Below are 13,732 nucleotides of genomic sequence, written 5' to 3' on the forward strand. Positions count from 1 at the left end.
ATGCACTGTCTTCCACACCCAGGCCTTAGCATGCTTCAGAGCAGTGGAGCAGGGTGTGATACATAGAAAGGCTCAGGCTCTTGATGTTAGTGTGCCTCCACCAAGCACCCCTTTCCAGTAGTTCTGTGCCCAGGAAGGAACCATTTTGGGGGGCCACATACAGGCCAGGCAGGGGAGAACAGGCTTCCTATGGATTGAGCACCTTGGAAGAACTGGTGACTCCAACTGCTAAGCAGCCTATTTTCTATGTCAGAGATGCAAGAACAAGCTTGCTTGCCTCTCTCCTCGCTCCATCACTCCCAAGTGCTGAGTGCTACTTCATCTGTAGAATATGCCCTCATGTGATGTAAGCATGTGAAGGTGGTGTGCATCACCTGTGTACATGTGTTTTCCCCTACACTTTCTTCACAAACACATTTATTTATTTAACCAATATATTATTTATTTAACACATATGTGTTTGTGAAGAAAGTGACACGTGCTAAGCAGTCCTTGGAGTTGACTGGATCTAAAAGTCCCATGTGAAATCTACAAGGTAGTAGAGTAATGGAGGGAGCATAGGAAACAGTTGGCACTCCTGGCCACCTGCTTGAACTTAACTGTGACAAAGCTTTCTCCATTCCTCCTCCCAGAACCAGTGGTTGAGGAAAACAGCGTGGTGGTGAGGATTCTATGTGCAAGTTGTGTTTGCTTTCAAAGGACTTTGCATAGTGCAGGAGGTAGAACATTTAGTCTTGTACAAGTCACAGCTCTTAATGTTGTGGTAATCACACTAGAGTGCCTACTCCAATGCAGTACATCTGGCAAATGGGAGCAGAATACCCTTGTGCTCTTCCCTTTCTGTACTGTTCATTTGCTTCAAAGCCACAAAGCCAACCATTTTAGCCTCCATTTGTACTCTTAGTTTGCAGGAGGGCTCTTACCTATTGGCTCATGCAGCAGGAGACTCTTCTGTTACCATCTATAAGAGCTGCGACGGAAAAGCTACCCGAGCAACGTACAACTTGCATTCAGCTCACTCTGCCCTGCCCAGCATACCTTCTGCCCTCTCAGTTCCGTGGGTGCCACTAGATCCCAACATCCCTCTGCCCTATCATTTTGCTCAAGGGCGAGTTCCATGCACTTTCCCACCAAAGCCAGCAAACCCTGTGAAGAACCAGAAGGTGAGATTTTAATATTATGTTTTCCATAACATGGGCATTTTTTTGCATTTTATGGCCATTTGATCTCACCATTTTACATTTATATATATTTCCAGTATACAGGTGTGCTTGTGTATATCTGCCAAGTGAAGATTTTATGTATTCATTCCTTTTCTGTTCCGTACCTTTGACATATGAAAGATACCAGGGTGGCTAGTAATATGTAGCATAAACACTTCATACATCTGATGAAGTGGACCCTAGTCCACAAACACATGTGCCTTTTAAGGAACCACAAAGACTCTTGGTAGTTTTAGAAAATGGTATGTGGTTCCATTAAAAAAAAAAGGAGCCTCGTGTTTTTCTTGATTGTGGCTGTGTGATTACTTCTAATGTAGGAAAACATGATTTTGTTGTTCCAGTTAGAAACATATAATTTTATGTGGGTGGTTGTTTCTTCTTTTTTCTTTGTAAATAAAACTAAACAGCTCCACTGAATGTATACATTTTCAGTCTCTTCCAACTATATAGTTGAAGCAGTGAGAAAATGTTCAATCTCTTGCAGCAGTGTGGCCTGTCTGACTTCCTTATGTGCTGCATCTACCCCACTATTATCTCTGCTAAGAGGCAACAGCTCTGGGGTTCCTTGCAGAGATCCTTCTGCCCTGAAATTATTTTCTAGTGATCTCAGGAGTTGAACCTGTGGCCTTCTCTCGACAGAGCCACAGTTCCTTGTGGGTTTTATTTGAAATATTTATGAGAATGGGGAAAAGAAATATATTCTGTAAAATCAAATATCTGCTCAAAAGATAAGGAAGAGCTTAACAAAGCTGCAACCTGTGATGTTATACTTGTAGACAAATGACCATAAGCATAAGAAACTTAAGAACTTCTCCATCTATTCCAATATTCTCTTTCTAACTGGTCAGCCAGGTACCTCTGGTAAGCTTGCAAGAAGAGTATGAAGGTAGCTGCATGACCCTGTTTGCCCCCAGCACCTGGTAGGGTTGCCATATTTCAAAAAGTAAAAACCAGGACACCCCGTTTTACAAAAACGCCCAAAAAACATGTTATTTTTGGTTGACTTGCCTAAGATCCAGTACAAAGCACTGCCTTTCAGAAATTCCCCCCAGACATCAATTCCACCTTTGAAATCCCAGTAATGTCTGGATGTATGACAGCCCTCGCACCTAGTATTTGGAGGTCTACTGCTCTCTACATCGAGGCTCCATTTTAACTGCCATGACTGATTGATCTAATGACATCAATGAATTTGTCCAATGCTTTTTGAAGCGATCCTAAGCCCAGACCACATCCCATAGTAGCAAATTCCCTAATTACGTCCTGTATGACAAAGTACTTTCCTTTCTATCAGTACTGAATCTACTGCTTATTTACTTCATTGAAAGACTTTAAATTCTAACATTTTGTGTGTGGAAGAGAAATGCCCTCCTCTAAACGCCACGTTTCCCAAGGGTAGCTGGTGAATGGTTTATAGAGTAAGCTTGAATTCTAGTACTTCTTGAACTTGCTGGTTAGTGTAAAACATTGAAGCTGCAATCCTGTGCATGTTTATCTGGGAGTAAGCCATATTGAACTTGGTGTGGCTTAGTGCTGAGTAAAGTTGCATAGTATCGCACAGTGTGTCTTAACACTGGGAATGTGGCCCAGTGTATAAGGGAAACAGCTGCTTCTGCTGCTATATAATCATTATTTAGTGCCAGCAAAGCGAAGGGTGTTATCCAGTATCCGAAAGTGACTTGTTGCCTCTCTTATAATATTAGCCAGAACAAGCTCAGAGGTGTGGGTGGGACAGGGAGCAAACAGGTACTGTATAATGTACAGCTAAAGAGAGATGAGTGTAAATCTGCAATGGCTTTTCTGAAAAGGTGAATTCGGGAGATTGTGAGGAAAGAGGAGTGTTTAAAAACATGGAGAGGCTGTTTGAACCACAGAGAATATTGTGGTAGAAAACGCAGAGATAGAAATGGAGAAGGAGGCGAAAGGTGTAGGCAGCTTGCCCAGCTCGAAAGCAAAAAGAGACAGCAAGGGAAGTTAAATAAAATACCTGCAATGTTATGCAAATCTATGCTGCAACTGCATTTGGAATACTGTGGGCAGTTCTGATAACCTCACATCAAAAAGAATACTGTAGAGTTGAAAAAGGTTCAGAAAAGGGCAACCAAAATTATCAAGGGTTTAGAACGACTCTTCTGCAAGAAGTTGCAGACTTTTTAGTTTAGAGAAAAAATGTTTAACAGATGACATGAGATTATAAAATTATGCATGGCATTGTAACTGATGGTGAAGAGAGGCAGTGTGACCAGTGTGGAGATTGGGGCATCATGGATCTGTTTTGGCTTGTTATCATTTTGGATGTAGAGTGCCCTAGACCTTTGAGATGATACGGAGGTGTTTTCAGAAGCTGCATGTGATGTGAGTTCTGTGACTGAAACTCCCCAAGTCTTTTTTTATTTTGCATGGAGCAGGCAGGAGTGTGCAGTTTGGATTGGTGGTGAGGGAGAGTCTAGCCCTTTGCCCCTTTACTACAGCCTCTGGTGGAATTATGCATTAGCTTAAGCTATTAACCCAGAAGTTTTTCCCCACCTATCGTATAGATCTAGCTACACCAAATCAGGGCAGCTGCCTTTGATTAAATGCAAAAACATCAGAAGGCTTCCACATCACTTGTAGGTTTTCGGGAAACCTAAGATATAAACGCTTGTTCCTGAAAGCTCTACTTGTGTCTTTTTTCATAGTAACTCAGGAAGTAGCTAGCCAGGAGCAAGATCACAGATCATTGGAATTTTCACAGATGCAGCTGAAGGGGTAATACTGTACAAAAATGCTGAGTATCCAATGAAGGCAGGGGTATGTATCTGCAGAAGCTCACAGGTTCAATCCCTGACATATCCAGGCAGGGCTGGGAATGTTCCCTGTCTGAAACCCTGGAGAGCTGCTGCCAGTCAGTGTAGACACTGCTGAGCTAGATGGACAAATGGCCTGACAAGGCAGCTTTCTACATTCCTTCCTATAAAGTAGACCCTTCACAGCAATATATCATGTAATGTCATTTGCTCCACCCTTAACTGTTTTAGGACTGAGTTAAGGGGGAGGAAGAAGGTGTTTCACTGTTTTTCATTTCTGAGCAAATGTTAGCAAAGTTAGGTATACTCTACAAGAAACTTCACACCCTGAACTTTAATCAGATTTGAAGTAGTTTCCTCTTTTTCTCTCTTTTTCTTCCCTGTTCTTTTCACTCCTAGATGAGTGGGACAACAGCACACACAGGCACACCCAACCGCAAAGAGCAAGTTTCCATGGAAACAAACAACGATCACCCGCCAGCTAATCCTTTTCGAAAGAGACGTGGGGCTGCCCAGAACAAGTCAATGATGAGAAATATCTACAGGCAGGCAAATCGAGGGTCAAATTGGAAGTGCTGGAAAAAACCAAAGATGAGCAAAGATGAGCCAACTTAGTCATTTGGAGGAAATGTAGAGCAGAAAATAACTTTTTTTGTATGCAAATGACTGTACAGCCATGGAGAGAATGCCAGGATGGGCGAACTTATCTGTTAAGAAATGCTGCTGTGTAAAACCTTTTGACTTATTTTCTGTATCCAGTCAAATTGGATGAGAGCTGTTTCTATCAAGGCAAGTGCAGACCTGAAGCAACCATCTAATAGCTTGCTGTTACTGGGCCAAGTTGCAGGGAATAAATGTGGGGAACTTTCTGAACATCATATTTTATTATTAATAAAATTAAACCAGCCACAGCATGCCTTTCGAAACCAGCCGTTGCACTTAATTGAACTGGGCCAAAGCAGATCCATAACTGACTCTCAAGCAACCCCCACTCCAGCTTCTTTTGGTTTTTCTTGGAAGTTGGTTGACTCCCACATCGCATCTCTTGGATCCTCACTTAAACAGCATTCTTGAAACAAGTACCACAGATACATGCAATGAGTTTGTGTTGCAAACAATTACAGCCCAATGCTGCATTTAAAAAAAATACTATTTTATACTTGTTTGAAATTGAAGTAGGCTACTCGCACAAAGTTACTTTAATCCAGTTAAAAATAATAATATGATTAATTTTAAATGTTCCAGTTGCACACTCTAAAAGTTTGAATTTGACTTTTCTCATCTGTTTGGTTGCCAATAGTGGGTTTTTTTCTGTGCGTAGGTTGTAAAAAACACTTGTATTTTTATATCCTGAAATGATTCCAAGTTTGAGTCTTGTCAGTCTGGCTGCCTTAGTGTAATTTTAAGTTGTACATTGATAAACTACTTTTTTAAAGAAAACATTATTGCCCTCTTCAGATACACAGGCAGGCCCTATCATGAAGTGGTGGTGGTGGTTGGGTACAGCAGCAGATATTGCATCAGACTGATGCCACAGGACCGTTCTCCTGCTGAGCCTCCTTGAAATAAACAGCTGTACAAGAGCACCATAGGGTGGTTCTTCTGCTGCTGTTGAGTTTACTGAGGTTTGCACAGGATAACTGATTTGTAGCCCATATTAGTAAATTTATAGCAGGCACCAAACTAACTTTTCATTTCAGGTATCTTTGGCCCTCTGAATGCAGACACACTCTGAACCTGGCTGGAATGTGTCAGTGAACTCTGTTAATGCCTTTTGCTTTCCTGGATGGAGAGGTGTTGTGAGAGGAGGGGCTGATTTCTGCATGGTTGGAATTTGGCTGCTGTACAAACATAAGAATGATATTTGTTTCTCTGTCCACTTCTCCTGACCCTCTGCTCACTTCTGCCTCTCACCCTGCCACCTCTGCCATGTTTCCCACAAGGAAATGCAACCCTCAGTCTAAAAGAAGTTCCCTACCACTGTTCTAAACTGTTCTACATTTTCATTAGGAGCAATTTCCTTGTCTGGGGCTCCACTTAAAGAAATACTCTTGGTGAGAGAGAATGTTTTTAAACAAGTTCTGTCTTCAACAGTACAAACCCGTACAAAGAGACAACTACTTCATGACACAGAAAAGAGGTTGAATACACTAACACCTTTTCATTCATTTGTCGCCTTGTTTACCTTCTGTTGCCATAGCAGACACCCTCTTCTCTGTTCCTCTGAACTTGTTTCAGTTCCTTAATGAAAAGGAGCCAAGTTTGCTTTGCACTGTTGCTAAATAGTAGGTTCTGTTTCAAAACCATAAATCCAGTCTTTGACCTCCCACAGAAGAAATATTTTGGCGGTGAGTCATGTATGTGCTCGATAACAAGAGGGTGGGGTTCAGCAGCTCAGTTTTTCAGCTCGCTTTAAAGTGGGGAAAATCAAGGAACTTTCTCAACCTGTCTTTTAAAAAGGTTTACCTTTTACTTCTTGCTGCTCAACCCTCTGTTTAGAGGCCATTTGGTTGAGAGGCCTCTGACAGTTAGCTGTACATCATTGCATACCCTCCCCCTTTTCTCTTGTGATTGGGATGGCATTTCTTTGCTGCTAGCTGATATATGCAGATTGGCTGCTGCCAGTTTTAGGCTTTAGGGTGTTCTTGGTGTGGCACCTATTGCTCATGTTCCCATGGAAGATGCCAGGCCTGCTTCACTGAAGGCCTGCTTCTAGACAGGCAAAACTTGTCAGTCAGACTTTTGAGTGCCTAGAGCTTAAAGCTGTATGCTGAGCATCTGGGTGTGGCTTTCAAATGGTGCAGCATTTTGTATTCCTGTTTCTAAGGCAGCCTTTGCTAGCCAAGTGCCCTCCAGATGTTTTGGACTACAACTTCCAACAGCCCCAGCCAGCATGACTGTATTACCATGGGGCTGGTGAAAAACTTACCTTCATGGCAATGGAAGCAGACTGTAGGTGCTCCAGGTTACAGGAGTGGGGGCAATGAGTTTTTCAAAAATCTAAAAACCCTCCCAGACCATATCTAAAAACCCTCTAAAACCATATCAGGGGCCCTTGTCCTACCTGTTTGTTTTTTTATTCCATTAGCACTAATCCTAATTGCACAAATAGTGTATTGTGTGGTTTGTCTAAGGACTGCACTCAACATGGAGCTTTAAGGGAAAGGTTAAAAGTGGTGGGCAAGCTTTCCTCTTCATGGCATATATTCAACTGTCACTTTTCTTTAAGGAACCCTAGTTGGATGCAGCTGATTATCTAGAGGCGGTCCAGAGTTTCAGGGTTCGGTGTCATTAGTATGCTGATGAAACCCAACTCTGTTTTTCCTTTCCACCTAAATCCAAGGAAGCTTCCTTGATACTAAACCAGTGTGCGTCATCTGTAGTGGACTGGATGTGGATGAACCAATTGAAACAGAGGTGCCCTTGGTCAGTTGGAAGGCAGAAGAGGAAATAGCCAGTGAAGACACAGTTTTGCAGTTTGGGTGTGTTGCTGGACTCAGCCCTGAGTGTGGATGCCCAGGTCTCTGGTGTGGCCAGGAGTGCATTTGCATAGTCAAAGCTTGTGTGCCAGCTGTGTCCATTCCTTGAGATGTCTGATTTGGCCTTAGTTACATCCCATTTGGATTCCTGTAACATACTCTACGTGGAATACCTTTGAAAAGTGCTCAGAAACTTCAAGTGGCTCAAAGAGCTGCAGCCAGATTGTTGACCAATCCTTGTTACAGCAGCTTCACTGGCTACCGGTCTGTTTCCAAGCACAATTCAAAGTGCTGGTTATAACCTATAAAGCTTAGATCCAAAACCATAGTTCCTCAAAAGAGCCTGCCCAAGTTATGAGATCTTTAGGGGAGCCCTTCCCTCATTCCCACCACCTTGACATGCATGTTTGGTAGGGATGTGAGAGAGGGCCTTCTTGGTGGCTGCTCCCAGTCTTTGGAACTCCCTCCCTGGAAAAGCTAGACAGGTTCCCTCCTTGTCCTTTTGCCAGCAATTCAAGACTGTTTTATTCCAGCAGGCTTTGGAGAACTGTTTTTGAAGGAAAGGGCTTTTAATAGTGCTATGCTATTTTTTTCACTTTTCAAGTATTGTCTTTTATATTTTATATTTTTGCTTTATCTGTTCTGTTTTAATTTGTGTAAGTTGCTGTGAATCCCGGTCTGGGGAAAAGGTGGTTTATAAATAATAATAATAATAATAATAATAAATGAATAATAACTGAGAGGCTTCTGAGGATCATCCCAAGTTTTAAAAATACCTGTCTAAACTAAAGGGAATTGAAAGTTGCAATGGAACATCAGGCAAGCAGTGACACCATAACAGACGTGCAACAGACGTGGAGTTGCTCTCACTAAGCTGAAAACTGGAAAATGTTTCAAGGAATCGGTGAACATCCTTTGCTCCTTTTATTCAGGGTGGGAGTGGCATATCCCAAACTCATTGGTAAGGAACATAGGAAATCTTGTACTGGCTCAGCTTCTGGTCTCTTTCCCCTTCTCAAACATGACCTTGCAACTAAAGCCCCTTCCCCCATCCCCAACAAAAATCCTGTGTCATCATTGCCTTGGCCATGTGAAAAAATGAAAAAATATTGGGACATGATATATAACGAAATGAAAAAACTATTTAAATACACTTTCCCAAAGAAACCAGAAGCATTTTTGCTAGGGAAAACAGGGGATGAATTAAAAAAGAAAGATTGCAAACTATTCATGTACGCAACAACCGCCACTAGAATCTTAGTGTCTCAGAAATGGAAATCCCAAGAAATCCCAACTTTAATGGAGTGGCAGACAAAAATTTTTGATTCCATAGATTTGGTGAAATTGACTTATAAGATTCGGAACCAAAAAGAAGCAAAGTTCGAAAAGGATTGGAATAAATTTGTTGAATATATACGGAGTAATTGTAAGAATTTAAAAACTGTAGCAGGATTAATGTAAATCTTGTGATGTGGATGGAGTGTAAATAAGAAACTGTAAGAAAAGATTTGAGACATGAAAACCATTGAAGGGATGGAAGGAAGTCCGGGCGCAATAGGCGCAGGGTAAGTAAGAAGACATTCAAATTTTTGAATGTAAGAGTATTTATTTTATTTGTTGTTACAAAAAAGCAATAAAAAGTATTTGGGGGAAAAAATCCTGTGTCGTCATTGCCTTGGATGGGGCTGGCCTGCCCACTTTATGCAGGCTTGGCCACGTGACAGTGGCATCACATACTGAAATGGGTTGGACTGAAGTTGCCACGTGGCTACAGCAACAGTTGCCGGGATAGCAAGATCAGGCTTTATCTGTGGCACACGGGCAGCATGTTCTTGCTCCATTCTTGTGTGGTTGTGCTTTCAAATCCCCACCATAGTGCTGCTGCCGGACAGAAGAAGCAGTCAGTATCCTTAAAGCGGTGGTTTTCAACCAGTGTGCCATGGCTTTGAATTATGGTCAGGGGTGCCGTGGGCAACAGTGGCCTCTATCCCTCTTTCCTTCCCTCCTCTGATGCCCTCTTGTATCTCTGCCTTCCAAATGCTTGTGCAGCTGTTTGTTGCAGCAGCCTTGGCTACATGCTCCACAGGTGAATGGTGGCTCTGGGGCTGGCCAGGGAGTGCTGATTCCCAGGAGGTGAGACAGCCTTGGAGTAAGCAAGCAAGTGGGTGAGGGAGCCCAGCCAGCTAGTCCACAAGCCCTTGCTATTGGGAATGGACAGACAAGTCACATGTCCCTCTCTTTGGGGCAGGGGGGGGGACTAAGAGACCAGGGACAGCAGCAGCAGCTGCCCAGAGGTCTCCTGAGGAGAGGAGAGGAGACAGAGGAGAGGGTGTTAGAAAAAGGGTGAGAGGCTGCCAGCTCTGCAGGGAATTGGTGACATAACATGTCTCCTGAACCCCACAAGGATGCCACAGGAATAATGTAGTTGGTTAAGGGAGCTGTGGACTAAAAATAAAAATGAAAGATGAAAACCTCTGCCTTAAAGGAATGAACCCTAGTTCTCAGTGGCATGACACAAGCTTTGCATGCAGAAAGTGCCTCCAGTTAGGGCTGGGCTGGGTTGGGTGTTCTGTCTGAGACCCTGTGTGGACAACCCTGGGCTAGATGGACCAATGGTCTTACTCAGGAGAAGACAGCTTCTTTTGTTCCTAAGTTCCTTCTCTAGCTAGAATTCAGCATAATAGATGCAGGGTTGCCACTGAAAGCAGCATGTGGAAGTTGGTCTGACTCAAGTGAACAGTGAACAGCACAATTGATACTCACTTAAAAAAAAAATGCCACCAAGGCAACACGAGAACAGGCCTTTTCAGTGGTGGCTCCACATTTGTGGAATTCTCTCTGCAGGGAGACTTGCCTGGTGCCATCTTTAAATATATTCAGGGGCCAGGCAAAAACCTTCATTTTTTACAAGACCTTTGGCTTTTAAATATGGCCTTTTAGAGTGGGTGGGATGTTTTAATGATGATGATGATGATATGCCAACCAAAAATACAGGAAAGACAACAACAAATATTAAAAGACTTCTGAAACAGGGCTGCCTTCAGATGTCTATGAAAAATTATATAGTTGTTTAACTCTGACATCTGCCAGGAGGGCATTCCACAGGGCTGGCACCACTACCAAGGAAGCCCTCTGCCTGGTTCCCTGTACTGTAGTTTCACTTCTCACAATGAGCAAACTGCCAGAAGGCCCTCGGAGCTGGACCTCAGTGTCTGGGCTGAACAATGCGGGTAGAAATGCTCCTTCAGGTATACAGGGCCAAGGCTATTTAGGGCTTTAAAGTCAGCACCAAAACACTGTATTTTCCTGCCCCTTGGATTTAATGGGCTTTTTTTGTAAGTTGTTTTGAGTTGCCATGGCAAAAAAACCAACGTTGTTGTTTGCAAGTCCACGTTTTGCAGGGGGAGTGTGTCATATAATTCTAAAACGCGTGCTTCCTTGCACTGATAATGCAGGTAACATGACATCATTGAGGTGCATATCTTTCCCTCATCAGCCACCAGTAATGCCGCTAACATGATGTCATCAGATCACTTGTTTCCTGGCCCCAACCCCTTGGCTGTTAAAATACATCACATTCTGTCCTTGCTTCACGCATGCTTCCTTCTCTCTTGCATGCTACTTTTTCAGATTATTTGGGAAGTCCCCACTTCAGATTGAGGTGCTTTGGAGGGACCCTGCTTCAGTTCAGACAAGCCCCAAAGCTGTCTGAAATGGGCCCACTTTGATTCTTGAGTTGGGATTCATCTGAACCTTAGTGCACCCCTAATGAAGTTCTGCTAGCCGCAGAACTAGCTGCAGCAAATGAAGAAACTCTCAGAGTCAGTAACTCTGGTCAGACCATAATTCTTTCAGTGTGTTTAGTTTAGCTCCCCACTTTAGAAGAAGGGGTGATCATTATCTGATCTATGCAGAAGGTACACCCTTGATCCATAAACCACGTAGGCATAAATCCAGCTGGTCTTTTGCAGGACCAGAACAGGACTTCACAATGCCATGTTCCAATTGCCTATCTGTCTACCTCTGTTGAAACAAATGAGCATTGATCCTTTTTCTGCATGATTTTGCTTGATTGCAAGAGGTTGGGGAGGTTGGCTCAGAAAGTGTTTTGTTCCTTAAGCCTCTTTCATTAAATCATATTGGCTTCCCATGGCCAAACTGAATCTTTGGAAGCAGCACATATTGCTGCTGCAGTAAAGAGATATTTGTTATGCTGTTTTTGGAACTTATCCTGAGCGGGTCTGAGCTGACCGATGGCTCTGAAGAGTGCTCAGGAGCTCCCCAAGTAAAGTGGAGGCTATGACATTGCAGGCAACTTAACACATAGTGGAGATGATTTCCAGGCATGTTTGAAGAGATTTTGTTGCTCATTCAAATTTGTGATTTGTCCACAGTGCCAGTTGCTCAGAGATCTACTGCCCCTGTACACGTAGGCTCTGTTAGCTACAATGGCTGCTTGCCATCAATAGACCAGATCATGGAAGGTATGCCTAATCCTCTTCGCAGCCATGTAGGTAGTGGCAACTCACCACTTTTTCTGGCAGTGAGTTCCACAAGTTTAAATATGTGTTGTGCAAAGGAAGCCCTTGCATTTTTCTGAACTTTGTGGCAGTCAACTGAACTGAATGATTCAGATTGTCAAAGCATGTTCACTGCCTAGGTAAGGTTTAGAGAGCCCTGGTCAGCAACCAGTTTTAACAGAGGGTTGATATAAATTAACCTGACCATTTCGGTTGCTTTCAGTGTCTCATTTCTCCAATCTTCAATTCAGTTCACAACAGCAGTTTGCAAAATAATAATAAAAAGTAAACCCTCACAAAAATTCATTAGTACTTTTGCGCTCAGGTGTCCAAATATATACTCATTTTCGCAAGCAGTTTCCCCCCAGTATAATGCATTCCTGAATGTTGTTAACACTAATATATGTATCTTTATGCTCTAACCTGTTTTGTTTGGAGAACTGCATTGCAAAATGGGTTGATTTTTATTGGTAGCTGCAGATGAAGTACAGATTGTTAGGTAGATTGAATTTGATTGTTTAATCTCTCTCTCTCTCTCTCTCTCTCTCTCTCTCTCTATATATATATATATATATACAGCCCCGTTCGCATCCTGAATGGAACGTAATACGCGTGAGTCGCGTTTTGCCGCTTCCGCACATGCACGTGATGTCATTTTGAGCGTCTGCGCATGTGCGAGTGGCGAAACCCGGAAGTAACGCGCTCCGTTACTTACGGATTACCGCAGAGCGCAACCTGAAAGTGCTTAACCTGAAGCACATTCAACTTGAGGTATGACTGTATACAGTGGTACCTCAATTTTCAAACATCTCCGCTGATGAACATTTCGGTTTTCAATTGCCATAAACCCAGAAGTAAATACTTTGGTTTTCGAACACGCCTCGGAAGTTGAACATGCCACACAGCTTCCGTATTGAGATTTCTGAATTGAGTTTTCTATACTGAGGCTTCTGTATTGAGTTTTCAGTTTTTGAACATTTCAGAACTCAAACTGTCTTCCGGAATGGATTATGTTTGAAAACCGAGGTACTAGTGTGTGTGTGTGTGTGTGTGTGTGTGTGTGTGTGTGTTATACAGAAAACAAGCAACAACAGACAAACAAATTATTACAAAAATACACAGTTGCATATAAAAATGTTACATTAATACAAAGTTGCTAATATAAAAAATGCAATATCAATTCATTTTCCTTCTGACACACGCTCTCAGCCTCCGGTTTCTCAGCCAGGGTCCAAACAAATTCTCAACTTGCTCGCAAAAATCTCACAATGAGAAGAGTTCCTGGAAACAGCAGACATCACCCTAGTCTCTCAGTCTAGACTTGCTTTTTATGGACAGGCCCAAGGTGGATGGCACTTCCTCAGGCTGCCCACAGCTGTGTCCCATTCAGCTGCACTCTCCGCACCCAGTTCCAGGGGCAGCAGGTTTGCTGAGCTTCCCAGGGGCTCCAAAGCATGGGGAAAGGGGGTCCCTCCACTCACTCCTCTTCCTTCACCCTCTGCCCTTTCCACCTCCTCCATCTTCTTAGATACTGACTGATGCTGTGACACAGGCATGCATTTCTCCCCATCCCTGCCAGATAGTCTTCTCCCTGCCCTCCAAGGCAACTGGATGGCCAGGTTCTTGCCCCACAAGGAGTTAGGTGAGTTCTGGAAGACCTGCTCCCTGCCTTGCAGGCCTTTCCCCCACCTGGCCAGGCGAAGCCAAGGCCCTGACTGACTCCA

General features: G+C 43.2%; 1 protein-coding gene across 3 annotated transcripts in view; it reads left to right on the top strand.

Annotated features, from left to right (window-relative positions):
- ICE2 (interactor of little elongation complex ELL subunit 2) overlaps positions 1-5,449 on the top strand; it is a 31,294-nt gene extending 25,845 nt beyond the window's left edge. For 2 of the 3 annotated variants that reach the window (XM_080980687.1, XM_080980688.1), the window contains exons 14-15: positions 905-1,163; positions 4,409-5,449. In XM_080980687.1, coding sequence (XP_080836813.1) covers positions 905-1,163; positions 4,409-4,624 — 475 coding nt within the window. In that variant the 3' untranslated portion in view covers positions 4,625-5,449. Of the gene's footprint in view, positions 1-904; positions 1,164-4,408 lie in introns of those variants that run through there. The other variant, XR_013979369.1, reaches the window with a different exon arrangement.
- The last annotated feature ends 8,283 nt before the right edge of the window (positions 5,450-13,732 follow it).

This window comes from Podarcis pityusensis (genome assembly GCF_964106645.2).
Source record: "Podarcis pityusensis genome assembly, chromosome: 14".
In the NCBI taxonomy this organism is placed as follows: domain Eukaryota; kingdom Metazoa; phylum Chordata; class Lepidosauria; order Squamata; family Lacertidae; genus Podarcis; species Podarcis pityusensis.